This window comes from Colobus angolensis, unplaced genomic scaffold, assembly GCF_000951035.1.
Source record: "Colobus angolensis palliatus isolate OR3802 unplaced genomic scaffold, Cang.pa_1.0 Scaffold90, whole genome shotgun sequence".
Classification (NCBI taxonomy): domain Eukaryota; kingdom Metazoa; phylum Chordata; class Mammalia; order Primates; family Cercopithecidae; genus Colobus; species Colobus angolensis.
The window spans coordinates 8,038,014-8,063,253 of record NW_012122932.1 but is presented as its reverse complement, the minus strand read 5'-3'; the positions used below and the strand labels follow the sequence as shown (position 1 = coordinate 8,063,253).

At 42.1% G+C, this 25,240-nt stretch overlaps 1 protein-coding gene across 6 annotated transcripts in view; it reads right to left on the bottom strand.

The window, feature by feature from the left end:
- The window catches only part of GRIA1 (glutamate receptor, ionotropic, AMPA 1), a 335,531-nt gene that overhangs the window by 125,762 nt on the left and 184,529 nt on the right, over positions 1-25,240 (bottom strand). For all 6 annotated transcript variants that reach the window (XM_011931636.1, XM_011931637.1, XM_011931641.1 and 3 more), the window contains 3 exons: positions 14,073-14,234; positions 11,891-12,058; positions 2,730-2,834 (listed from right to left, as the gene is read on the bottom strand). In XM_011931636.1, coding sequence (XP_011787026.1) covers positions 2,730-2,834; positions 11,891-12,058; positions 14,073-14,234 — 435 coding nt within the window. The remainder of the gene's footprint in view (positions 1-2,729; positions 2,835-11,890; positions 12,059-14,072; positions 14,235-25,240) is intronic.

Here is a 25,240-nt window from a genome sequence, read left to right as displayed (position 1 = left end):
AAAAGAAAGGAAGAAAAAAAAAAAAAAGCCTGGGCACAGTGGCTCACGCCTGTAATCCCAGCACTTTGGGAGGCTGAGGTGAGTGGATCACATGGTCAGGAGTTCGAGACCAGTCTGGCCAACGTGGTGAAACCCCGTCTCTATCCAAAATACAAAAATTAGCTGGATGTGGTGGCAGGCGCCTGTAATCCCAACTACTCAGGAGGCTGAGGCAGGAGAATTGCTTGAATCCGGGAGGTGGAGGTTGCAGTGAGCCGAGACCACGCCATTGCACTCCCGTCTGAGCAACAGAGCAAGACTCTGTCTCAATAAATAAATAAATAAATAAATCTGAAAGGAAGATGGCTTTGGGGAGGTGATCACATATTTGATGTCCCTTCCAGAGGCAGTACGCTTAACAGCAGCTGCTAAATACTTTGAAATAAATAAACAAGCCACCTCAGTGTTCTCCAGATTTCAGCCATGTGCTACCTCTTCAACATTTACCATAGCTGATAATAACCACTAACACAGGTAACATTCACTGAACAGTGATCAGGTACTAATGTAGACGTGGTCTGTGCCCATTTTACAGATGTGAAAATTGAGGGTTGGAAGACCTAAGTGACCTAGCAAATGTCTTCTCTAGCAGCAGAAATCATAAGACCAGGGGACAACAAAAATGAACTCAGATTTGGACTATTTCTGGATAAGTGTTATTTTCAAGGGTTTTTGAGCCCAGAAAGAGTGTTCGTGTACCATCAGCATGCCAAAAGTTTGCTGAAAAGTGGATACGTTCCCAGTGGCTACGTTCATAGCCAAATACGGTGCCCTTATTTGGTATCTGCTGTAAGTTAAGGCAGGTTACTGTAGCTGATTCCTGAAGGAGGAAATCTCCTAGTCAGAGATGGGAGATGGGCTCTGGAAGGCTGTGGTTAGCGAGAAGATGTGATGATAGAAGAAGGCTCAGACAGATGTAACATTGCTGGTTTTGAATATGGAGAAAGCTCTGTAACATGGGAGCAAGGAATATAGGTGGTCTTTAAGAAGCTAGAAAAGGCAAATAAACAAATTCAACTCTGGAGCCTCCAGGAAGAAACATGGTCTTGCCAATACTTTGATTTTAGTCCAGTGAAACTCAAGTCAGACTTCTGATCTACAGAATTGTGAGACGATAAATCTGTGTTGTTTTAAATCACTGTTTATGGTAATTTATTACGGCAGCAATAGGCAACTAATAGCTGTAATGAATGAGATGAGTTAAGATTGGCTATAAGATAGAAGATGCAGTTCTACACACAAGAGCAGAGAAGACAGGTTTGAGGGAGGAGAGGATGGAGAGTGTACAAAGAGAACTTTAAAGTAGAACTTTCTGCAGTGATGGAAATGAAATGTTCTACATCTGTGCTGCCTGATGTGGTAGCCACTAGCCACATGTGGCTACTGAGCACTTGACATGTAGATAGTACAACTAAAAGTCAGAGGAACTGACTTTTAAATTGTAATTTGTTTAAAATTCAACTTCAATAGCCACATATGGAGAGTGGCAAGGGTATCTGACAGCACAGGCATAGAGAGCATTAAGTCTGAGAGATTAAGACCCAACTTTCAATGGGCCAGGCCTAGTACTTAGAACTTTTGCACACTCTTAGGTTATTTAATCCTCTCAAAGACCCTATGAGGTTGGCATGGTTAAGGTGATCACCACTTACCAGATAAGAGAATTAAGGAACAAAGAGCTCAAATAAATTATCCAGAATCCCAGACTAGTAGTGGTGAAGCCAGGATTCAGTGTTGAGGATTCCAGAGCCAGCATTCTGATCCATGGCACCCTACCAGCTCTATGCCATTCTGTACAATACCTCCCAGTCATTAGGCTATGCCACCAAAAGGAATTAGAAATGTGATGAAGACCATGAGCAGATAAGTAGAGGCTTCCATGAGGTATAACAAGAAAGGCCAGAGAAGACTTCCCTGGGGAATGACATTTACTTTGAGTGTGGAAGGCTGAGTAGGGATTCGCAGGCAAGAGGAGAGAGATGGGTAGAGGAAGTCCCAGGCAAAGGAAACATGTATGAAGGCTCAATGATAAGAAAGAACATGATGTATTCAGGGAGATGAAAGACAAACAGAATGACTGGAGTGGAGAGATGAAGGAAGTACCAAGGGTTAAGTTTGAAGAAATTGGCAGAGGCCTGGGCACATAGATTCTGGTAGAATTCGAAATGTTATTCCAAGGATTTGAATGCTATTCTAAGAATGTTCATAGGCAAACATATCATACATTATACAAATATGTAAACATATATTTTCACCCTTACTTTTGTATAAATAATAGAGCGGATATGACCAAGTATCGATTAGGAAAAGATGGTTCACCTCATCAGTAATCATCATTCTCGAGTTATTGGTTTGGAATCCCTCAGGAATAGCAGTGGCATTTTATACGCATCAATTACTTTGTGTTTTAGAAGTGCTTTCCTCTACTTTGGATTTTCACAAGCATCCTGGGACAAATGTAGAGATATTTTAATCTCCATTTTACAGATGAATGAATGGATTCTCAGAGGAAGAATGAGACTTGCCCAATGTCCCAACTGGTTAGTGGCAGAGCCAAGTCTAGAGTCTGTGTTGTCTGAGTTTCTTCAAAGATCCAGCCCAGAAAAGGTAGACTCACAGGCCCTCAGCTCTGTCCAGAGTCCCTGCTCAGCCTCTCCTCTCTGCAGAATGGAAGTGAAGGTGGATCTTACCTTTCGGATGCCATCATGTTTCATTTCAATCACGTGGAGCGTGTAGTTGGTCCGGCGTCCTTTCTCATTAAACTGCACATTTCCTGTCAAACCTTCAAATCGCACCTGGAAAACAAAACCAAGTGGTGGGCAGTGAACGCAGATGTACTTTATGTGTGTCTGCTTTTTCCACTGAAGTAGAAATTCAGAACCCAAGAATGTTCCATGGAATGATGTCTTGGAGTATCCTGAATGCTAAAACTCTTCACTCCCTTGCCACAGGCAAGGGATGCATTAGAGACCTCTTTCCCCTAAATTGGGATTCATCCTGACAATTGTTTTTACTTATTTCTTTAGGCAAATACTAACAATGGGTCAGAGTGCATACTAACGTGAAATGTCTGCACCATCCCTAACCAAACACCTCCCATCACATGACCAGTATGACCACTGCCCTTCTCAGGTACACATCTGAAGAGGAAGAAAGTGTGGGGGGACCTGAAAAGGAAAGAAAATGGTGCACCATCAACAGTGAGTCAGAAGACCCAGGACAAGAAGCCAGCTTTATGAATGGAGCCTTAAGCTATGCTTGGGGATGACTTCTTACTTCTTTTAAGAATTTCTTCTTTATTCCTGAGTCCAGGGAATAAAACACTTGGTAACTGAAAGACTTGGATTTAACCTCAGCTTACTCCTTAATAGCCAAGTGCCCTCAGGCAATTTAGCTGTCTAAGCCTTTAGTTTCCAAAAATCTCTGCCCTTTTTTTTTAAATCTTAAATGATAACTGCTAATGTGAAAGTGGTGTGAAAACTTCAAAGCACCTGGGGAGAACCCATTGTGTTCAGACAAGAGAATGCGAGGTGTTAAAGAAATCTCAGTTGGCTAAAATAAAATTGTATTGGAACCCTCAAATATGCTGCATGAGACTTCTCCACAAATGGGCTAAATCAAACTTTCATGGCCTTCTGTCTTCAAATTCATATCAAAAGTCAAATGGTCACCACGGAGATCCAAGATCTTTAGGGCTGAGTTTGCTGCTCTGTAGGTGACTGATAAATGTCATCCAAGACCACTCTCAAACTGAGCCTGAGTCTAGCTGTGTATCCTCAGTTCAGGTACAAGCAACCACACTCCCTAATAGTGATCCACCATGTGTCCTCAGATCCCTCTTGCCTAAGGCCAGTGAGGTGAGGGTCTACCTGTTACAAATACAAATCCAACCCTGTGACCCAACACTGTTTATTTTCCCCCCTTCAAATGGCTTAAAAGGAAGCTTTGCAGAGTTTTATATATTTTTTTCTGACAGTGGCTAGCTCCTCTGTTGTTAGAAGGTATAAGAAGAGCTAGGGGTTGTGTGTGTTTGAGAGTGAGAGAGAGAATGCGTGTGTGTGTGCATGTGTGTGTTCCCACTTGGAGGCTGACCCTCTTGTCACCTTCTGGTTTGAAGTCTCAGTGAGGAGGTCACAACAGGCCCAGAGCACTGAGCAAATTTTACAACATGCTCTTTACTTTCTTGGATGAAATCTGGAGAAATCCCCAGCTCCGTAAATGTCTGGGCTATCTTTGTTTTTCAGAGAGAAAACAAAGTACAGATTCTACTACAAAGAATAAAAGAAAGGAGCAATTCCAGTTCATCAGCAACTTCACCTTCTTATCACCTCAGAAATCTCTTGCCAATCTTTAGTGTTCCCTTATTTCCTGTTCAAGATAGTGTTAGTTTGATGGATACCATGTAAGTGACTCATTCCAAAAAAACAGACTTGGATAGATGAGCAGATGGTAGACTGGTAGACTGATTTGCCCAAGCTGAAAGTGTAATTAATAATCCAAATAGGCATCTACTTTTCAGCCCAGTCTCAAGCTTCATACTAATAATCAGCATGGCATATTAGTATGGCAGAGTACATAATCTCTCTATGACTAAGTTTCTCATTTGTTTAACGGAACCAATTAGAGTTAATTATGTCTTAAGGTTGTTCTAAGGATTAAATGAATTATTTTTTGATCAATGTTTGGTGCATGGTGAGTATTCAAAAAATGCCAGCTGTTATTATTATTGTTGCTAATGGTGATACTTAATACTAACATTACTTTCTAAAACCTTCATGTTTATGACACACTTGCACACATATTATTTCACCTCTAGTCACAGGAACCCCCTGAACTATCTTTATTTACACGGGAGACGCCAAACCCTGTGAGGTAAAGTGATCTGCTGAAGTCTTATGACTAACCAGTGGCAGAGATAGGTCTAAAATCTGGAGCTTGTGATAACTTCTGGTATCTTCACTTAAGGTACCAAGTGTTCTCTCAAACACAGGCCAGTGCTATTGTGCTAGGCTTCATGACGACAACACAAAAATGTGCAATGTAGTGTTTTCTACCTGCTTTCTGCTATTGCTGCTGGGCATTTCCCAGGTCATGCGCTGCTCATTCTAACTGTATGACCATGGGTTCCTTGCTCAAACTATCTGTTTCTTGGTTTCCTCCTCCAAGAAGTACTTAGCATATTGTCTGGGACATAAGTATTCAATGCATAGTTCATATTATTTACATGATGATAATGATGATTACTACTACTGTGCTGCGTATAGTGGTTAAGAGTTACGAAAAATAAAATATAAAATTGAGGTCTTGGGGTTGGTAGGTTGTCTCAGACCAGGTGACTCTTTCAGAGGAAAGAAGGATCATGTCATTGACACTTTTACTGCCTTCCTCAGTTTCCAATAAGGTCAAGGGTCCTAATTGCACATTTCTAGTTACCCAAGGACCCCTTGCACTGTCACGGTGATCTCACAAGAAGCTGCTTATTTCATGTTCACAGAAACCCAGTGACTAGCCAGAGCAGAGGTTATTTTGCCTGTTTCACAGATGATATTGTTGAGACTCAGAGCTGATGGTGCTTGACTCCAGGATTCACAGTAAGTAATTGAGAGGTCAAGGGTAACTGAAGGCTCTTAGTGTCTAGTTGGGGAAGCCAAGTCTTACATGCACTGAGATAAAACGAAGTATCAGAGAATGGGAAAGAGACATCCCAGAAACACCACTCCATGATGGCAGAGCAAGGGGAGTTCAAGAGGATGGCTCAGCCCCAAACCATTTATTGAGGAGAGTCAGGACTCAGAGTCAGAGGAAGAAGCTTCTCAGAAATGTGTATCTTGAAACCGCTGTCCCCATTCATCAGGTCTGAGCTCTGGGATCTGGGCACTTATCCCTTTCTCCCCCCGTCCCAGGGTGACTGAGGTCAGACTGATGGAGCCCAGGCACTTCTTCTTGGTTCCTGCTCCTGGAACTCCTCTCGCCATCCTGGCACCCTCAACTCCCTCCATGAAGGATGGAGAATTAACCTTGGGCTTCCTGTAAAGGGTACTGGGTGCCAGCTCAGAGTCTGCTGCTGCTAGGGGGCTGAAGCATACATTTCCTTTCCTGCTTGGTGCTGAGAATGCGGGTTAATGTCTCTATTACTTCAGCTGTGTTAAAGAAAGAATTAATCAGCACACTTGTTAAAGCACAGTAAAGAAGACTTAATTCAGAATCATAGCAATAGGTATAAAGACCCCTGCAATGGGGTCTTGCAGTCGGGGAGAGAGATTGGGCTCAACTCCAAATACAGCATGGGCCAGTGGGAATGTATAACCAAGGAGCAGGGTGGGGGTCAGTGGATAGGGAATTACTAACAGCAAGCATCAGGGTTAAGAGGAATTCTGGCTAAAATGGCCTAAGAGGATTCTTGCTGAAGATGGACCAGGATAATCTGACATCATCTGGGGGATGGTGGAGGCTGAAGAAGATGATCATGGCAAAGAGGGTGGACATGGTGGACAGGGTTCTTGCTAAACTGACTTAGCAAGTTCTTTGACAAAACTGGATTTTACAAGAATTGCACAAATGGGCCTAGGAGAAAGTTCAGAAGCCTGACTAATGTTTGGTCAAGCAAAGAATTTTTTTCAGATGTCAACCGTGACTCCTCTCCCCTGCCCTCACTGGATCCTGAAAGGCGGTCCTGAAGGAGATAGCCAAGCAGTCATACTGGATGCAGGGCTCCTGTATCCCCTTTGCAGGTGGATCCTTCCTCCTGGATGCTCACTGGTTTTGAGGCCTGTAGGCTAGGTCCTCACTGGGACACATCTTAGCTACCCTGGCCAGAACAAATCTCAGAACCCTTCTAAGCTTCGCTTTCCTACCTGAGTCATAGGAAGAATAATCTCGGCTCTGACTGTCTCATGTAGCTTCCCTGAAATTCAAAGAAACACAGGCATAGTGGTTTTTTTTTTTTTTTTTTTTTTAACGTAGTCTCACACTTTTGCCCAGGCTGGTGTGGAGTGCAGTGGCACGACCTCGGCTCACTGCAACCTCCGCCTCACAGGTTCAAGCAATTCTCTTGCCTTAGCCTCCCAAGTAGCTGTGATTACAGGTGCCTGCTACCATGCCCGGCTAATTTTTTGTATTTTCAGTAGAGACAGGGTTTCACTATGTTGGCCAGGCTAGTCTCAAACTCCTGACCTCGTGATCCGTCCTCCTCAGCCTCCCAAAGTGCTGGGATTACAGGTGTGAGCCACCACGCCCGGCCCACAAGCATGATGCTTTCTTAAAATTCTGAGCCCTGTGACAAGCCAGTCAGGGAGACAGCACTAGGAGGATTATGTCTGTTTAGCAGACGGGAAAATCCAGATCTGGAAAAGGCAAGGAATTAGTACAAGATCCCCCAGATGGTGCTGGGTGGAGCCACGGTTGGAACCCAGCTCTTCTATTCCTAATTCCCTAACAGGCCAGTGTGACACCTGCAAGTCCTGGCTTGTACCCTCACTCTACCTCGTCTCTTGCTGGGTATCATTGACATCCCCATCCAGAATCTCCAAAACCCGATTTACTCCATGTTCAGATTTACCCTACCTTTAACGGTTCCATTACCACCCATCTCAGTTTGCCTGGGATACAGGCATGAGGATATAGTTTGGATATTTTTCTCCTCCAAATCTCATGTTAAAATATGACCCTGAAGGTTGGAGGTGGTGCCTGGCGGGAGGTGTTTGTATCATGGGGGCGGAACTATCGTGAATGGTTTGGTGCCCTCCCCATAGTAATGAATAAGTTCTTACTCAGTTCTCATGAAAGCTGGTTGTTTAAAAGAGCCTGGCACCCCCTCCCTTATCTCTCTCGCTCCATCTCTTACCATGTGACATACTCTCTCTTCCTTTACCCTCTGCCATGATTGGAAGCTTCCCGAGGCCCTCATCAAAAACAGATGTGGGCAGTATACTTCGTGTACAGCCTACAAAACTGTTAGCTAAAACGAAACCTTGTTCTTTATACATTATCCAGTTTTGGGTATTTCTTTATAACAATGCATATCAACTAATGAAGGATAGTTCTGGTCTTCTTGTTCTAGAATAATACTTGTAGTTTTTCCTTTCACCCTAAGTGTTCCCGTTTGGATGATAGATTTTGGATAATAAAGTGGTCACCCTATTGAAAGGCCAGTCACATTCCTACAGAAAGCCTTGCTGATGTCTGCATTCCTCAGTGATGCCATTCTGCTCTGACCATCCACAGCACCACGAACCCACCTGGGTTAGCCCTTAAAGGCAGGACTGTGTCTTAAACTCCCATTGCCCACCCAACCCCAGACCCCATCTAGCAAAGTTCCGAGCATATCTTCACTTCCATATGATAGATTGTTGACTGGCAGGTTGCAAAAACAGAGGGATGATTACTATTTAGGGGAGGTATTCTAAATTTGAGGCCCTGGGATGGGTTCTAGGAGGATCAATGTTCTCCCTACTCCTGGTCATGCAGAAATTATGTATGTACATGTATGCATTTTTCTAAGAAAAAGAGTCTACAGATTTCTTTTTAAAAATCATATCCTCAAATGCCTATTACCTCTCCAATGTTAAGAACCCAACTTGGGGAGTTGAGCCTTCTCTGCCATCCAGAAGGCGACATATGGGCATCCTAATGTTGCTTCCTTCCTGGAGTGCTGGGGGCCTCCAGGATGTGGGTTCATTAATATTCTGAATGGCTCCCTAGATGGCAGGCAGGGGGCAGGCAGGCAGCTGATTATCCTCATTCCGCTGCTAGGGAAATTACAGTGGGGTGAGCGGGGAGGGGGTGCACAAATATTACCCAAGGCCATGTGCTGCTTGGGGCTGGGCCATAGATCTTGTGTCTTCCCTGTTTGGCTGTGCCCTTGAGGCTTCAGAGCAGTGAAGCATACAGAGGGAGTCATCAACTAATGTGAGTTGGAGTCCCAGCTTTTTCACTGTATCTGTATAACTTTGGGAAGTTTTATAATCTGTCTGAAACTCAGTTTCCACATTTACAAAGCACAGTTAATAAAACTACCTATCTCAGGGTGTTATGTCAAAGATCCAATGATATAATGAGTGTAAATGTTTAGAGCCTTGTATATACTAAGCCTTTAACACACCATACATATTATTATCATTATTTTCAGGATTTAATTTCCTAGCATGCTTGCGCTCCAGGTAGGCTGTGCTGGACCTCTTGGCCTAACTTATAGACACTCCAGCTCTAACACAAGCTAACCCACAGGTTCTCTCCCATTCTGTGACCCGAAGGCCAGAGGTGAAGGCAGTAGACACCTGAGCCTCCAAACCTCAGGTTCCAAAGACTGGATACCACCAGGATCTACCCAGCTCCCTGGTGGCATGGCTATTTCAAGAGATGGGTCTAGAAAAAGCCATTGCTGAACAGTAGCCATGACTATGTATGGAAGGCTCTAGAGGTCAATGCTTATAAGCAAGGGCCCCTGGGCCCATACACAGACCTAACTGGTGGAAGAGGAGCCCTGGACTGGGATCTGTTCCAGCCTCTGCCAGTGAGCTGCTGTGTGATCCTGGGTGAGTCACTGCCAACTCTGGGTCTGCTGCTTCATTATAAAGTGAGGGAAAAGGAGAGTCAGTAGTCTCTAAGGTGTCTTTCAACAAAAGACTTTTTTCATTCTAGGTGCTTAACAAAGATTGGAAAAGGAAACGATTTGAACCTCTGATCTCAGGGTCAGAATGTTCTGGTTTGTTTGTTTATTTGTTTTGTTTTTTTGGGATAGTTGTTCCTCTCCTTTTCTCCATAGACACTGCAAGTAGTTTCTTGAGGGCAGGACTTGCTTTCTTTTATTGTCCTCATTGCTTGGCTCCAAGTCAGGGCACACCATAGGTCCTCAAAGAACAGCTGATGAAGGGCAGGCACATACATATCTTGGCTCCAAGATAAAATAAAAGAGGTCATTATTCTTTTGACTATGGCAACTGCTTCCTTTCAAACTCTACTGAGGGCAGAAGTAGAGTGCTAAGTATACACTACAACAAGAAGGACATGGGTTAGACCATAAGAAAAAAAATTAGACTCTTTGAATTTTCAGAGCCAATTGAGACTTGAGGTCCTCTCTCCACTCCCTTCATTTTCATGGGGAAGGAAAGGGAAGGTGGAAGAGAGCTAAGTGAATATTTCAAGGTCATCCAGAGAGCCAGGGGCCCAGCTGGATGTGGAGTCCAGCTTTCCTGCCTCCCAGTTGAGAGCACTTCCTGTCACCCTGAATTGCCTCCCAGGCTTCATCACTGTCATGGTGGCATCAGACTATCCTTTCAGGACGTCATTAAGATGGGAGAGGCAAGGGAGTTGGAAGCGTTGTGAAGCTGAGGGCAAGTCTCTGGGACCTTTTGAAACCAGCCTCACATTGCAAACAGAATCTGTCTCGACTGTGGAGTCTGGAAGAGCATTTTAAATAAGCTGGGGTGAGGGTGGAAAGGGATGCACAGGCACTGTCCTTTTGGCAATTTTTCCCTGCAAGCTGCCTGGTGTCTGTTGTTGCTGCCTAGTGACTAGGGAGCCACCCTGCACAGGGACCAGGGGAGGGCAGAAATGGCAGCTGGAGGTCCTCCTTAGCATGTTCCTCCTGTAGCTAGTAGAAATCCTGCTGAGCTTCATTTCAAAGGACAGACTTACATATTCTTCTCTACAGAAAGGCACTCATCAGGGCTGAGGAACAGCTGGTGAGGTTCCTTTTGCGTCTCTTTCTCCAGGTTGTGAAAATTGCTAGAGCTGTGCACGTGTGGTTGGCAAACAAGTGGGAATAGTTGTACATTTTGCTCTACATTTCTCGCTCATTCAGAAATGCTCGTCTTCTCCCCAAGGAGCCCAAATTCATCTTCTGCTGAATGTGGTCTTAAAAGTAAAGCTGGTCTTAGGCAGACAACTACCTTTGTTGGGGAGGGTGGGTCCTGAGGGACATTTCTGCCAAATAATCTTGCTGTGCTAGCTTGCTATTGTGGCCAATGCTTCGTTATTCCTTTGCAGAAAGCACAGCTGTCCTCTCCCTATCCCTTCGGAAATACAGCTTCTCTATCAGGAGGCATCAGAACAAAAATACAGTGCTATTCCTTGACAGTTTGAGAATCATAGCCTGGGCTTGAGGTGCTTTAGAGATCTACAGGAGCCCCAAGAGCAATAAAGCTGAGGGAAGTCCCCAAAACCTAAACCAGGCATGTTAAATATACACCCACATGTACCACTGCCTCATCCTGCTTCCACAGCAGACATATCATCAATTGAATATTTATGCTTCTCTCTGTTGTATCTTATCTGGATTCAGCCTCAGAATCATTTGCATAGCCAATTGATTGGAGGGGACATGGTCATTTTCCATCCCTGCCCTTTAACTATTCTTAAGTTCAAACAGAATTGATGAACAAAATGCTGGGAAGCAAGAAGGTAGTATAAGAAGTACTGAGAAACATTTTTAGGGTCCACATACACCAGGCTCTCATAAAATGTGCGCAGAGAGCAAAGGAAGACATCCAGAAAATCAGGGCAAGAGGGGAATGTTTCCAGGGGACTATTAACATGGTTCAGTTTCATCCTTGTGTATTTCAAGTCCCTTTTCCATACACAGAAAATCACCAGCTCTTCTTTTTCAGCAAAATTGCTAAGCAGAAAATACGGCTTTTACACTACAAGAAATGACTGTTCCATATGATGATGATGATTTTTTTTTTTATGTGAGCGTCAATGTATGCTAAGAGCCACCAACACCAACAACGCAGTGGTTGTTTTGATCTTCAGGCTTTTTCTTCCTTTTCTTTAGAATAGCTGTGTTTTATTGGAATTTGAGGCTGAAATCCCCCAGGCTCCCATTAGATGCGGCAACCATTGGTGGCCTTACCTGCTGCAGCGCTCTCTGGATGTCGATGCCCTGGCCCCAGGGAACAGCTGGGTTAGCCAGACAATCCCCGGCATTCCCCCGGCGAGATATATCAATTCTCTGCCTCCGCAGGCTCTGGAAAGCCTCAGCCATCACCTTCACCCCATCGTAGGTAAGCGCAGAGGTGTACTAGTGGGAGGAATGGAGATAGTTAGATATCAAAGAGAGCTGACAGGAAGGCAGGGTCGGGTGCTGTATTTGGGAATGTGTTTTCTGGTGATGAGAAAGGTGTGCAGTGGGCCAGGTGCATGATATATGCAGGGAGACAGTGGTGGATCAGGGATGGTGTCACTGTCCCTGCAGATGGGTGCGGCTGCTCGACCATGCTAGTCAACGCTGAGCTCCTGAACTGTGAGTTCAGTATTGCTGGTTATGACTTTCGCAGAAAAGCCAGGATTCTAGATTTCTGTGTGTAATCTTGTAATTTTTAAAATGTTGGTTCAGTTGGAAAAACAATGCATAGATTACATATAACACATCTGCAGCCTGGATACAGTTCATGAAAAATCAGTTGGTTTATCTTGGCATTACGGTCATCAGCTGGAAGCCAAGAGGAACAAGTAACTCTTTCATCTCTTGTAAAAGTAAAAGAAAAAAGAAAATGCAAGAAGAGTGAGCTCTTAGCTTTTCCACGTGTGGCTCACCTAAGTGGTAAATTTATATTCTGTAAACTTTCCCCTCATTCTTACTCGCAACAGTTATCAATTATACCCTTTCCTGACAAAAAGGGGACCAGGATGTGGATGAAAAAAAAATCAGCAGAGTGGTCCAGGAAAATATATCCTGGCTTTGGAACCTATGTCTGTTTTCTTCACTAATTTGTTCCTAACACTTGTTATATTGCCTAATACACTCCAAGTTCACAATAGAGAATTGAAGAACGAGTGAATGCGTATTTTTCTATTTTTTAAATTTAATTATCTCACTTCTTTTTTAAAAAATTAAATTACATTTGGTTATTTCTGTCATCTGTTCTGTCTTTTGGAAATTGGAGTGCAGTCATCACACATTAATTAATTAACTCCTATGTAGTTTTCTCATTGCTTTAGAGCATATTCACGATTTTGTTTGCTTAAGCTCATACTGACATAAGTCTTCATTATTGAAGAGTTAAATCAGTTTGAACAATAGTGGGATAAGAAGTATCTCCGTTATATGGTTTGCCATTTATAAAAAGAAATTGAGTGACAAGAGAAAGTCTGTCAAAGATTCACTGTTTTTCCAGTTAAACAAACTTGGCCTCAGCATGCTTCTTAACACAGTGTTCCACATGGCCACTGTCAAGCTATTTGGTTTGACTTGGGGAAAAAAAATTATTTGCTATCCTTATTCCCAACCATTCTCAAATAGCAAACAAAATAGATTTTGGTGGCAGTATTTAGAGCTGTGTTGCTGGGAAGTGAGAAGCAGAAAGTCTGCATTATTATTGAGAGTGGGCTCTCCCAGGTAGAGATCTGCTGGATATTCCTTAGTTAGGTTGCCCTGATTTTTAGCTGGGCACACGGCTGAGCAGAATAAGGGCCACCTCACTACACAAAGAAACTCCATCTACAAAGAAATGAGCATCCCCCTGAGCTGGGCAACACGGTGGCTCTGCCCAGAATAGAACCACCATTTTCCAGCTTCCCTTATGGCCAACTGGGGGTAGTTTTCCAAGATACGATCAATGGCATATAAGTGGAAGATCTGCGTGTGACTTCTGAAAAAAGTTCTTCATGAAGAAGTTGTGCATTGCATGTTTTTTTTACTTCTTCCTACTGGGTAGAATGCTGAGGCAATGGCTATGGTTTAAGCAGCCCTCTTGTACTATCAGGCAACAGCCATAGGTGGAGGACAGCAGAGAAAGAAGGTAAAAGAAGCCTGGGTATTTGATGACTGTGGAGCCATTTAACAAGCCCAGGACTGCTGACTCCTAAGTTTTGTTTACATGAGAGACAAATAAAATGTCTCCCTCATTAAAACCATTGTCATTTTGGGTTGTCTGACTCCTGCACCTTGTACCTAATAATTTTTACAAATATATTTCCCTGAATTTGTTTCCTTTAGAAAACCGATTCCTTTCTAAAGACTAATGCAGCTCAGAAATCTGGGGCAGGCAAGGGGAACAGGCTGGCCCTTTGCTGCTGGCCGCCCATCCACTCACTTTGGGTCTCTTCCAGTCCACCCGAGTGTGGTCTCGAGCATCACTATTCTTCCACTGCTGCATGATCTTGGCTGGGATGGTGTCTGTGTAGTTCACCAGCTGGAAACCTGTCACGTTGGCGCCACTCTCCTTGAATTTGTTTAAGTCAATGTCCATGAAGCCCTGTGAGAGGGGCAGGAGGGAGAAGTCAGAACATGCTGCCTGGATAAATCAACTTAACCTGTTCCAGAACCACAGAATTTTCCATTCTGTTCCACCAGGTGAAACCTACTCAATGGAGAGACAGTTAGGTCTCCTTTCCTTTGAACTTGGCTATTACTTAATTTGTGTACAAAATTAGCATAGCTCAGGAGCCAGTATGCCTCGTTTGGAGTGCTGGCTCTGCTATGCATAAGCCAGTAGTTATACTACTATTAACTAAGTTACTTGACAGTTTTCTTGTCTGAATAATGGAGGTCCAGATGTTGGGGTAAACATGCAATGTAATGACACATGTCAAGTGCATGGTGCAGACCAAGTGATCAATGAATAGTGGCTGGGATTATTATGATGATACAGATACATAGCACAAGGTAGAAACCTCTAAGGAGGGAATAATCTCATCTACCATCCCAATACCCAATCATTTTGAGAGAAGAGAAATCTGAATTTCACTGGGGCAAGCTTCCATGAGTTACCCAAGGACATGAGCAAGTCTGTGGAAGAGGCCGAGTTCTAATCCCAGTCTTCATCCTCACCCTGTGCTCTTTTCCATAAAACAGAGTAAATTTTCACCACTCCATGAGACCTGATCAATTCCAGCACCCATGAAGGATTGTTTATTATAATGAAACTTTCCACTCCATTTAGTGAAGTTTACTGAAACTCAACTAGGCTTCAACCTTAAAAGGAAATCTTACATTTGTTTAATATATTTAATAATATGCAGTACTTTTATATCTATGACCTCATTTCAGTTTATCTCTTTTTAAGGTAAACATTATATGTCTATTTGCCGGATAAAGAAACTAAGGCAGAGTGGAAGAATCAACTTGCACAGAGTCATTTAGGGAGTTAGTAACAGAGAGAGCACCAGAACTAAGGGCCTCTGTTAGGCAATGGTTCACTCATTTATTCACTTATTCACTGATTAATCATTTCAACAAACATTTTTGAAAAGTCAGTGCACTATTCTAATAGTGAATAAAGCAAGTTCCTTTCCTCATGGAGTTTATATTCTAGTGGGGAAGATAGGCAATAAATGAACAAGTAAATATGCAGCATAGTATAGTATAATCTGGGATAGTATACTCTGCAGTAGCAATGAGTCCCATGAAGAAGGATGAAGAGAGGTAAGAGGATGGGAAGGGGCAGTGCCATGCTTTGGAAAGAATGATGAGGATGAGCCTCCCTGAGGAGGTGGTCTTGGCTTAGGGACCTGAGTGAAGTGATTGATGCCTGCATCTGAGCTATGGGGATATTTGGAGAAGAGCATTCTGAGCAAAGGCCCAGAGATGAGAGGATGACTGGCATATTCAAGAAACAGTAAGGAGGCTGATATGACTGTGACACAGTGAGTTTGAAGAGAAAAGGGTGGAAAGGAGGTCAAAGTGGCAGCCCAAAGCTGGTCACATAGAGCCTTGTGTTAACTTGGGTTTCTTTTTAGGTATAATTGAGGGCCTGTCCAGCCGGAAGAAAAAAATGCAATGCACAGCTTCTTCATGAAGAACTGTTTTCAGAAGTCACATGCAGATCTTTCACTCATATGCCATTGATCGTATCTTGGAAAACTGCCCAAAGAATTTGAGCGGGATCATAAAGGCAATTCCCTTTCAGCTCCATGGCTTCGGGGAAAACCCTAAATTCCAATGAGTGAAATGCAAAAATGAGCAGGGGATCCATGGTCGATGGGAAAGTTTGGAACTGGGAGCCAAGGAATTACAGCAGTGGTTCCAGCTCCCTCTTGGGATCCTAGGACACTGTCCATGTTTCTGAATTTCTCATTGGCTTTCTCTAATTTTTCTATCTGAAAGAATAGACTCCATGATTCAAAAACAACCCTCCCCCACCCCATGCCTTTAAAGTTCTGTGATTTTTTATTGTTTCTATTTTTGTAAACAAAGCAAGCTTAGTCGCACTCAGAGCCTTTGTCCTTGCTATTCTGTCTGCCTGGAAATGTGATTTCCCTGTCTGGCTGCTTTCCATCTTTTGGATCTTGGCTAGACTGCTATCTCTCAGAGAGGTCTTTCCCTACTTCTTATCTAAAGAACCAGTTCTTGCCCTGTTGTAGACAATGTCAGCATCCCGTTGGCTGGATATTCTACTTTGTATACTAACTGCAAACACCTGGTTATTCTGCCTACCTGCAGGGTAAGCTAGACATGTTAAGGAGTTAATATGCCCAGAAGCAGCTTCCAATGAATGACAGATAAAGAGTTAGTAGATAACTGCCCCAGAATCCTCTCCTCTGGGCGTCATGACCCTGAGGTGGGTTCTACACTGACATCTCGGGATTCCCTCGGGGACTGTGCTCCTTCAGTAGCCTGCAGCGTAGGCATCTTGTTGATGAAACTTTGTAGGCGGGCTTCCCTTCTCCACTTCCCTTCCCTGCTTTCCCACTGGTGTTTTTAGGCTTGGCACCCAAGAAGCCCATCGTACTTGAATCCTTGTCTCAGGGAACTGCTTCTGGAAGAACATAGTAGAGTTACCCCCAGCACCCTATCCAGTCTGCTCTTTCTCAGTGCCCTGTTAGAGTTTCTCCAGAGTTTTTATTACCCTTTAAGATTATCTTGTTTACTCATGTGTTCCCATATCTGCTTTCCTCCTATTGAAATGTCAGTTTCATGAGAGCAGGAACCTTTTTTGTCTTGGTCACTGATGTATCCTAGAACCTGCTCATAGAACAATGCTTGGCACACAGTAGGTGCACAGTATATATTTGTTGAGTGAATAAATAAAAGCCAGAGACTTTCCTCAAGTAAGAAAGCCAATTATCCAGGAGAAATACGACCAGCAGGCAGCAAATACCAGTGGGTGATTTTAATTGGTTCAAAAGAGAAATTCAGGTTGAAAATACCTTTTGAGTTTAACGTGTTCCACAGCCACAGTTTACAGAGTTTCACAGATGTAACTGATTTGCACAATGGTTCTAGCAAGCTGTTAGTAAAGGTGAGATCAGAACTAGGTTCCTGTACCCAATATGCATTCCAAGATGTTATACCATTTAAGAGTGCACTCATCCCAGCACTGGTTAAAAGCTAGAGCACAGTTGAGAGATTTCTCATAGTTCTTAGAGACTTTAAAAAGAACATGTTCATAAAGTAACTATGGGGAGACTGAAATGGAAAGTATCTCCTGCAGTCACATTCTGTCTCTTGAAAATCTGTAACAAGGTTCTGGGCATTTCATACTGACTACTTCCATCTCAGACATAATGGAGGCCAAAGGAAATGGTAGAGTTTTCTCGACTGCTCAACATAAATGCCACTCAATCTTATCACCAGAATGTCATACAACAGGGTTAATGCAGCCACACCTTAGTTACTTATGATCAAACTAATAAGACTCTCCAACAGAACTCCCCTCCCCGCCTATGAAAAAATGGGCAAAGAATGATACAAGAAGCTCACAGCTATGATGTTGAGTAAAAGAAAAAAACTAGGAAATAACTTGAGGTCATGAACTATATTCTCAGATATCTAATAGCTGACATCTTCCCTCCTATGTAAGATTTCATGCTGGGAATAACAATCTTGCATCTCTACAATGTTTTTAATCACTAAGAAATGACTCTATTGTAGTTACTAGACTAAATTTCTCCATAATTCAAGAAAATGAACTCTGGCAATGTACAAATGTGTTCTTGACTAAGAAGGGGAAATAAAGGTGTTAACTCTTTGCCCACTGGTTTATGGGAACATTCAATTCACTCATTCTGTTCCCCTGGGAACTCTCATTAAATACGGTTTAATTAAATAATTTTCTAATTTTCTTTGCCATATTATTAAAAAACCTTAGAGGATAATATTTGGTAATTAGCACATTTTTCTTTCTCTGCTTTATTTGTGCTATTAATTATATAGTACTATATAAAAATACTACATTGCTAATTATATTCCATTAAAAATTTTAACTATGAAGTGTGATTACTACTCTCTTTGAGCCATTTTGCCTATTTTACAACATGTTCCCAAATGCTAGGACCATTGCTCTGTATACTGTGACTATTGACAAAAAAAATGAAATAAATCTACAGAGGACTTGTTTTTTCAGGTTAGTCAGTGTTTTTCCAGCTATTCAGCACAAGAATGCAGGTCTAAACCCATTCTTCTTCCACTGTCCTCCCAGCACTGGCATCAGATGCTTGTCTTTGAGTGACTGTTTCTCACCTAAAGTGAAGCTGGAAGCTTGGTGATCAGCGAGCTCCTAGGGCTACCAGGTCACTGTGTTCTTGTCTGCTTCTTCTGCACCTCTGTAGCACTTTACACTGTCCCATGTGTGACTAATAAAAAATTGGTGAGAAAGGATGCCGTGTTTACTGTCATTATTAAATGCAAATAAATTGGCTGATAAACTGTAAGCTCTCAGGAAGTGGTTCTGAGGGAAGTATCAGAATACCTTGAGGCACTTTTGCAAAATAGCCATCCCCAAGAATTATCATTCAGTATCCCTAAAGAGGAAACTGAATATCTGTATGTTGACAAAGCTCTAATGCTGTTGAATCAAAAATCAAGGTTCACTATATTAAAAATATAAGGTAATCATCAGAATAATTCCAAATAATAGCACAACTAACAAACATTGAGAAGGGGATGCTGGAGGTGTATTATGAGCTAATTTGTCATCTTTCTAATGGGAAGTCAGATATGGAGTTAAAGTTGATAAAGCAAGAAAAAGAAACATAAATATATTATGTAGAAGTAGAAAGGAAACCATTAAATAACCAAATGCAGGAAAAGGTTTTAAAAGGTACTTCTATGAAGTATAGAATTGGAAAGAATGGGCATTTATCTTTTATTTTATACCCTTCTGTAATATCTGTTTTATCATGTGAACATATTATATTTTTAATACTATTAAAAAATAAAAATAGATCCTCAGATAGCTCTAAAGTATCTTAGATATCATCCATTAGACACTGTAAAGTAGGAGAGGGAGTAGCAGTGGCAGGACAGGGGAGATAAGTTGTTGCATTTATTAAAGCTTTGTTATGGTCTTTTAAGAGAGCCCTGATTAATTTTTTATCTTCTGGCCTGAAATTAAAGCACACTGGTGCTGTTAAATGCTCTACTGAAAATGGCTTCAGAAGCATTGCTTATAAGAATAACAAAAATGACAATAATGGCTAAAAATGCCCCTCATATGCATTATATAACTTTATTTAAACAACTTTGTAAGAGTTTGGAGGTTACTGCAATTTAAAAACAAAAGAGTAATAATCATTTGAGATGTATTTTAAACATTTTCCAAGCCCTGTTCCTGAGTCAGGCATTCTGTTAAATGCTTTATTTACATAATCCTTTAATTCCTTAAAAAATTCCAAGAGGTAAATGTGCACAGTAGACACCCAATAGTTATTTGCATAAATGAGTGAGTGAGTATCCACCCTAACTTTCTGTTAAGGAGCTACAGCTAAGAGACCTTTGGAAATTTCCATTAGGTCACACAGCAAGCAAGAATTCAAACTGTGGTCCAACTATAAAATCTGTTTCTTCTTCCCAAATGTGTTCTACTGCCACACCAGTGGAGAAACATATGAGTTTAGCTTTTGGATAGTGTGTCCAAATTGTTCCAGACGAAGAGGGACAATGAACCTCAGACTGTGGCTGGCACAGTTAATAGCCAGAATATGTCTTACCCTGCCAGAGCAGGGGTCTTCAGATATAGCTTTCTGTCTTGAAGGAACATTTGTGGGACTGCACTAGGTTTCTCTCCTTGACACTAACCTCCTAAGGATCTTTAGATGTTTCCAAAGCTTCTAATTTATCTGAAGCCTATTAGTGCCCCCTATTGCACATCTATGCAAGGGGCCAGCAAACTTTTTATGTAAAGGGCCAGATAATAAATATTTTAGGCTTTGCAAAAATATATTAGGACAGCATGGCTGTCCCAATATTTTTGGGCATGGAAATTTAATGTCATATAGTTCCACATACTATAAAATATAATTCTTTTGATTTTTTCCCCCAAATTTAAAAATGTAAAAAACCATTCTTAGCCCATGAGCCATATAAAATCAGGTGATAGCTGGATTTGACACAGGGACCATAGTTTGCTGACTTTTGACCTATACAGGAGCAAAGATTTTGGAGAGAAGACCAAACCCTTCATATTGTTCAGACAGGGAAACAGGCCCAAAGAGGGGAATAGTGGCTTAACGTTATATGGTTGGTGAGAGGATTAGTTGAGAACAGAATCTGTCTCTTCTCTATATCCACTGTAGGAGGTAACACAATGCTGAAAAGCCGTTTGAGTACAATGATTGGGAGTGAATGTGCTCAATTAAGTAAACTAGCTAATATAGTCACTCCGCCTATCACATGCCAATTATAATTTTCAAAGGATTAGAATGAAGAGGCATTTCAAGTAATTATGATATCCTAAAGAGATGTTTAACACTACAACTACATTGGACATGCTTTCATCTTGCTGTGAAGATCTGGAGAATGCTTTAAGAATCTTAAAGAGGCTCTGGGCCATCATTATGACTATTAATTATCACGTGCAACTGGAAACAGAAGAATTGATTATGTGTGCCTACTGGTTACTTAACCTCTCTGAGGCTCAGTTCTCTGGTCTTCAAAATGCAGATATAGCACCTACATCACAGGACTGGTGTACAGTTTAAAAGAATTAATAAAACTAAGCACTTAGAATCGTGTCTGGCACATAGTAAGTGCTTAATGAATGTTAGCTATTATTATGATCATCACATTCACCATTATCATTATCATCGGGTCAAAAGAGGTTAGGTGTTAGAACTGCTTCAAATACAGGGACTGGGTCAGGCAAGAAGACTGAGAGAACATGAAGCAGGTGTATAGGAACATAGCTTTCGAAGGATGAAAAGCTTTATCTTCAAAGCTGGATTTCCTTTGCTCTGGGATTCTTTCAAGGGGTCACATACAAGCTGTTCAGCCCTCATCATCCTGCCTGTGCTGACACCATAACAGTCAGAAGGAAGAAGGAGCATCTAACATCGTTCAAGGAAACGGGCAAGTAAGGTTTATTAAACAAATCCTGGGACACTGGAAAGAGCACTTCCTCCACCCCATCCCCTTGAGATCCACAGGAGGTAAGATGAGAGAAAAATCAAAGAACTTGTACTTTATACTCTGGATGGCACAGGTTGAACATGCCAAGTTTCCCCAAATTGTCAGATAAAATCTTAGATGACAGCTCCATAGAGAGAGTAGTTACAGGAAACTGTGGTTTAAAAAGTCTTCTTATATTAGAAGTATTTTTTTTTAAAGGGGGAATTATCAGCCTAAAAAATTATAGACGACCAAGAAAGTAAGTGAAGGATGTATCTGAGTCCCAGAAGGGTTGTCATGGGGAAGAGATGGATGATTTGTTCTCTGAGGCTCTGGAAGGCAGGCCAGAGCCAATGAGAGGGCAGATGTCATAGAAGGCAGACTTTGGCTAAAACAATATTTACAAGTACCTAACATGTATCAAACTAGTGGAAACTGTGCTAAGTGCTTTATTTGTGTTATCTTATTTAATCCTCACAGCAATCCTGTAAAGTGGGTACTATTATTCCCATTCACAAATTAGAAATTAAAAAAAATTGAGGCTTAAATTAAGGGAGTAGTTCCTGCTCAGTACAGTATAGCTAGTGAGGGACAGAGACCATAGTCCACCAAATAACTAGGCTCTAGGACTTGTTTTCTAACCACTGTGCATGAAGCCTCCCAACCACTAGTGAGGCCAATCTATTCGTTTATGTCCTGTCCTGCAGTGAAGCACTCAGAGCAGCACACATCTTTATACTAAGAAAGAAATATCAGGCTTCCATGAGATCAGGGCATTTCCCTTAGCTCCTTTAACGTGTGCTGGTATTTGAAATGTGAACCACACAGCACTTAATTCCTATCTCTTCTAGGCCTCTCCTAGCTTTCTCTTTGAGCGTGCAGGGGCCCTTCTCATATTCCCTGTGAGACTGTGAGCTCCTGGAGGGCAGGGACGTTGGCCCCCACAGCATCCACACACAGTACCTGGATGAGGGTGCACGCTCAATACATGTGGAGGAATGAAGGAACTGAAAGTTTTTGCTCACCATTTTCATGATTTTTTCAATAAGCTTCAATCCTGTCACCTCTCAGCCTTAGCTTTTGTCTTGTGGATCAAAGAGGTCTTCTTACTGACTTTTTTGTGTAGTCTATGGTGAACCACGTCATAAATAAGAAGTGTCAGGAATAGAGTTTTAGGGAGAACCACATAAATCCTGTCCTATCTTTGAATCTCATGGGTTGTTTGTCCTTGGGCAATGATCTCAACCTGTAGAGCCATTAGTCGACTGATCTGCAAAATAAGAACTTTGGCTACATCAATGATCTTATAAGCTATGTTCCCGGTTGCAGGCATTTTAGAAGTTGCCATATTAGGTTAGGGAAAGGGCAGAAAGATGGGGTCCTAGATCCCCACCGTCTCTCTTCCACCATAGTAGCTCTGCTTTTTGTCTGTTTTATATATGAGAGTTCTCCCCCAAGATTCCATTTGAAAATAGAGCTTCAAACTAAAAAGTATGGAAACTTCTGAGCCACTTGATTTCTCTCTTAAGGGCTCTTCCAGCTTTGATCTACAATTCTGTGATCACACAGGTATGTGTGCATGAATATGGATATGTGTGAATTTGTGGAATACTCCTGGGCTGAAGACTTAATTGTGTCCTCAAATACCCATGTCTCTGCATAAAAATCTTCACATTTTCCTATTTTAGCCACTTTAACCAACCAAACCTTTAAGGTGTCCTCTCTCTATACAATCTCTGGTAACACAGAGGGTAGTCTGTTTCCCCTCTAATTAAATAAGGTATTGTAGTTGTGCTTAAATCAGTGAAAACACCATAAATATTGGGGAGAGAAAAGTATTTGTGTTGACTTATCCAATTACATTTGGAACCAGGGAGGCACACTTGGATATCTACAAACACACCAACAGACATACCTCATACAAGTATCCACTACTGACAAAGCATTGTAAATGTCAGTCAGGGTCTCACAGACTAATTTCTCTCAGTCCTGGGATTTAGGATAAAATGCTGACACTTTGTGGCAGAAGGTCAGGGACTCCAGGTGGGGCTATTGATTGCAAGGCTGCATGGGTGTACTACCTGGCCTGGGAATATTTGGTCTTCCAGAGAGTCCCTTCATCTTTATTCTGCCCTAACTGTTGTAGTCAGGAATGACACCTGGCAAAGGCCATTTCAGAGCAAGAGCAAATTTCCTGGTATGATGTGGGCCCTTATGGCTACAGTTCCCAGTAGACTTAAAACCAATCGCATCTTCCCTTTACATGACAAAACCTTCCCATCCAGAAAAGGCCAAGCAAATACTCATAGCATGCCCATCTTTTGATGAAAAGCCAGTTTACACCTTCCCAGGCCTCCTATATAGCAGGTGCCCATTGAATGTTTGATAAAAAGAAGAATGAAAGTCCAAACATGATAAATATGAAAGCTACTGGGAACCAGGTAAGAAAGATTCTAGTTAATCATTTATTTGTCCATTTACTCATTCACTCATGAGTGCTTAATACTGTCAGACCCATGCTAGACACAGGAATGCAGCAGAGAAGAAGACAGGTCTGGTCCTTGTTTTCAAGTTACCTAAGGTCTAGTGAGAAAGGCCAATATTACACAAGTAATTATAGAGCAAAACCAGTGGACCCAAACTTGATCTTGGAGCTCATGGAAGGCCTTGCAGTGAAAGCAATGAAGCCTGAAAAAAAAAGTGCTTTTGGTTGGGTGAAGAGGGCTGGGAACACTCTAAGCAGAAAGTTCACATGTGTTGAGGTTCCGAGTCAGAGCCACAGAGGGTTACTGCCCTCTGTCACAGACACTGCCTGTGCATGTCAGCCTGGATTCAAATCTCAGCTCCACCACCTCCTAGCTGTGCAACCTCAGGAGGGCTACTCAACCTTTTGGTGCCTCAGTATCTTTGCTGCAACATAAGGATTATTATAGTATTTCTCATAGCTGTTGTGAGGATTACCTATGTTATATGTCAGATTCTTAGAGAACCGTGCTTGGCACATAGTAAATATTTACCTAAAATCCTGTGTCTCCTGGAGCTCCATTTCTCTCCCACTGTACTTTCTGTCTTAAGAATAGGGATAGGTAAGGAAACAAGGACTGAACTCTTCTAGTTACATAGCTCACCAACCATCTGCCAAAATTAGTGTTAAGGGGTCTCTCTTGCTTCAAGGCTGCTGGTGACAATGAGTTTCTGTGCTCTGTCAGAGCAATCATAGCCACTGTCTTGCATATCTGAAATGGTCCAAAGGATGCTGACCCAGCATGACAAAGGCCATTCCAAATCAGCCGAGGTGTGCATAGTTTGCAAGATCGAAAGATACCAACACCAAGTGCTTGAGATTAGTAGACCAGCCTCTTCCTTAATCTTCAGGGAGCCAATGTGGCTTTGAGAGATATTTTTTGATACCTCTGAACTGAAGAGAATCTGGAAAACTAAAACCCTAAATCACACATCCAGGAAGATTGTTTTGATGAATTTTTTCCTTTTGAAAACATCATGCCAACTCTAGAACAAATTGAGATCTTCCAGAAAAATATGATTTGCACAAACGGTAATGAGTAAGTGACAGAGTTAGGATGAGACCCTGGGCTTCTGCTGCACTCTGTGTTCTAAAACTCTGCATACATTAACTTGTTTTATCTTTAGTTTATGAGATCCACATTAATATTCTCACTCATAGGTGAGACAGCTGAGGTACAGAGAGAAGTGACTTGCAACGGACAAACGGCTAGTAAGTAGCTGAGCCAGATTTCAAACCCAAGCAGTTTAAGGAAGAAAGGAGTTTACTTCTTGGCCTTGCTCAAGTATAATGCCAGTCCTAAGAACTGCAAAGGTTTCCCCAATTTGGGCAGTGTGGCCCAATGGAGAACGAGACTAATCTTTAGAATGGGAAAGGTTTTAAGTTTGAATTCCAGTTTTAGTCAAATGACC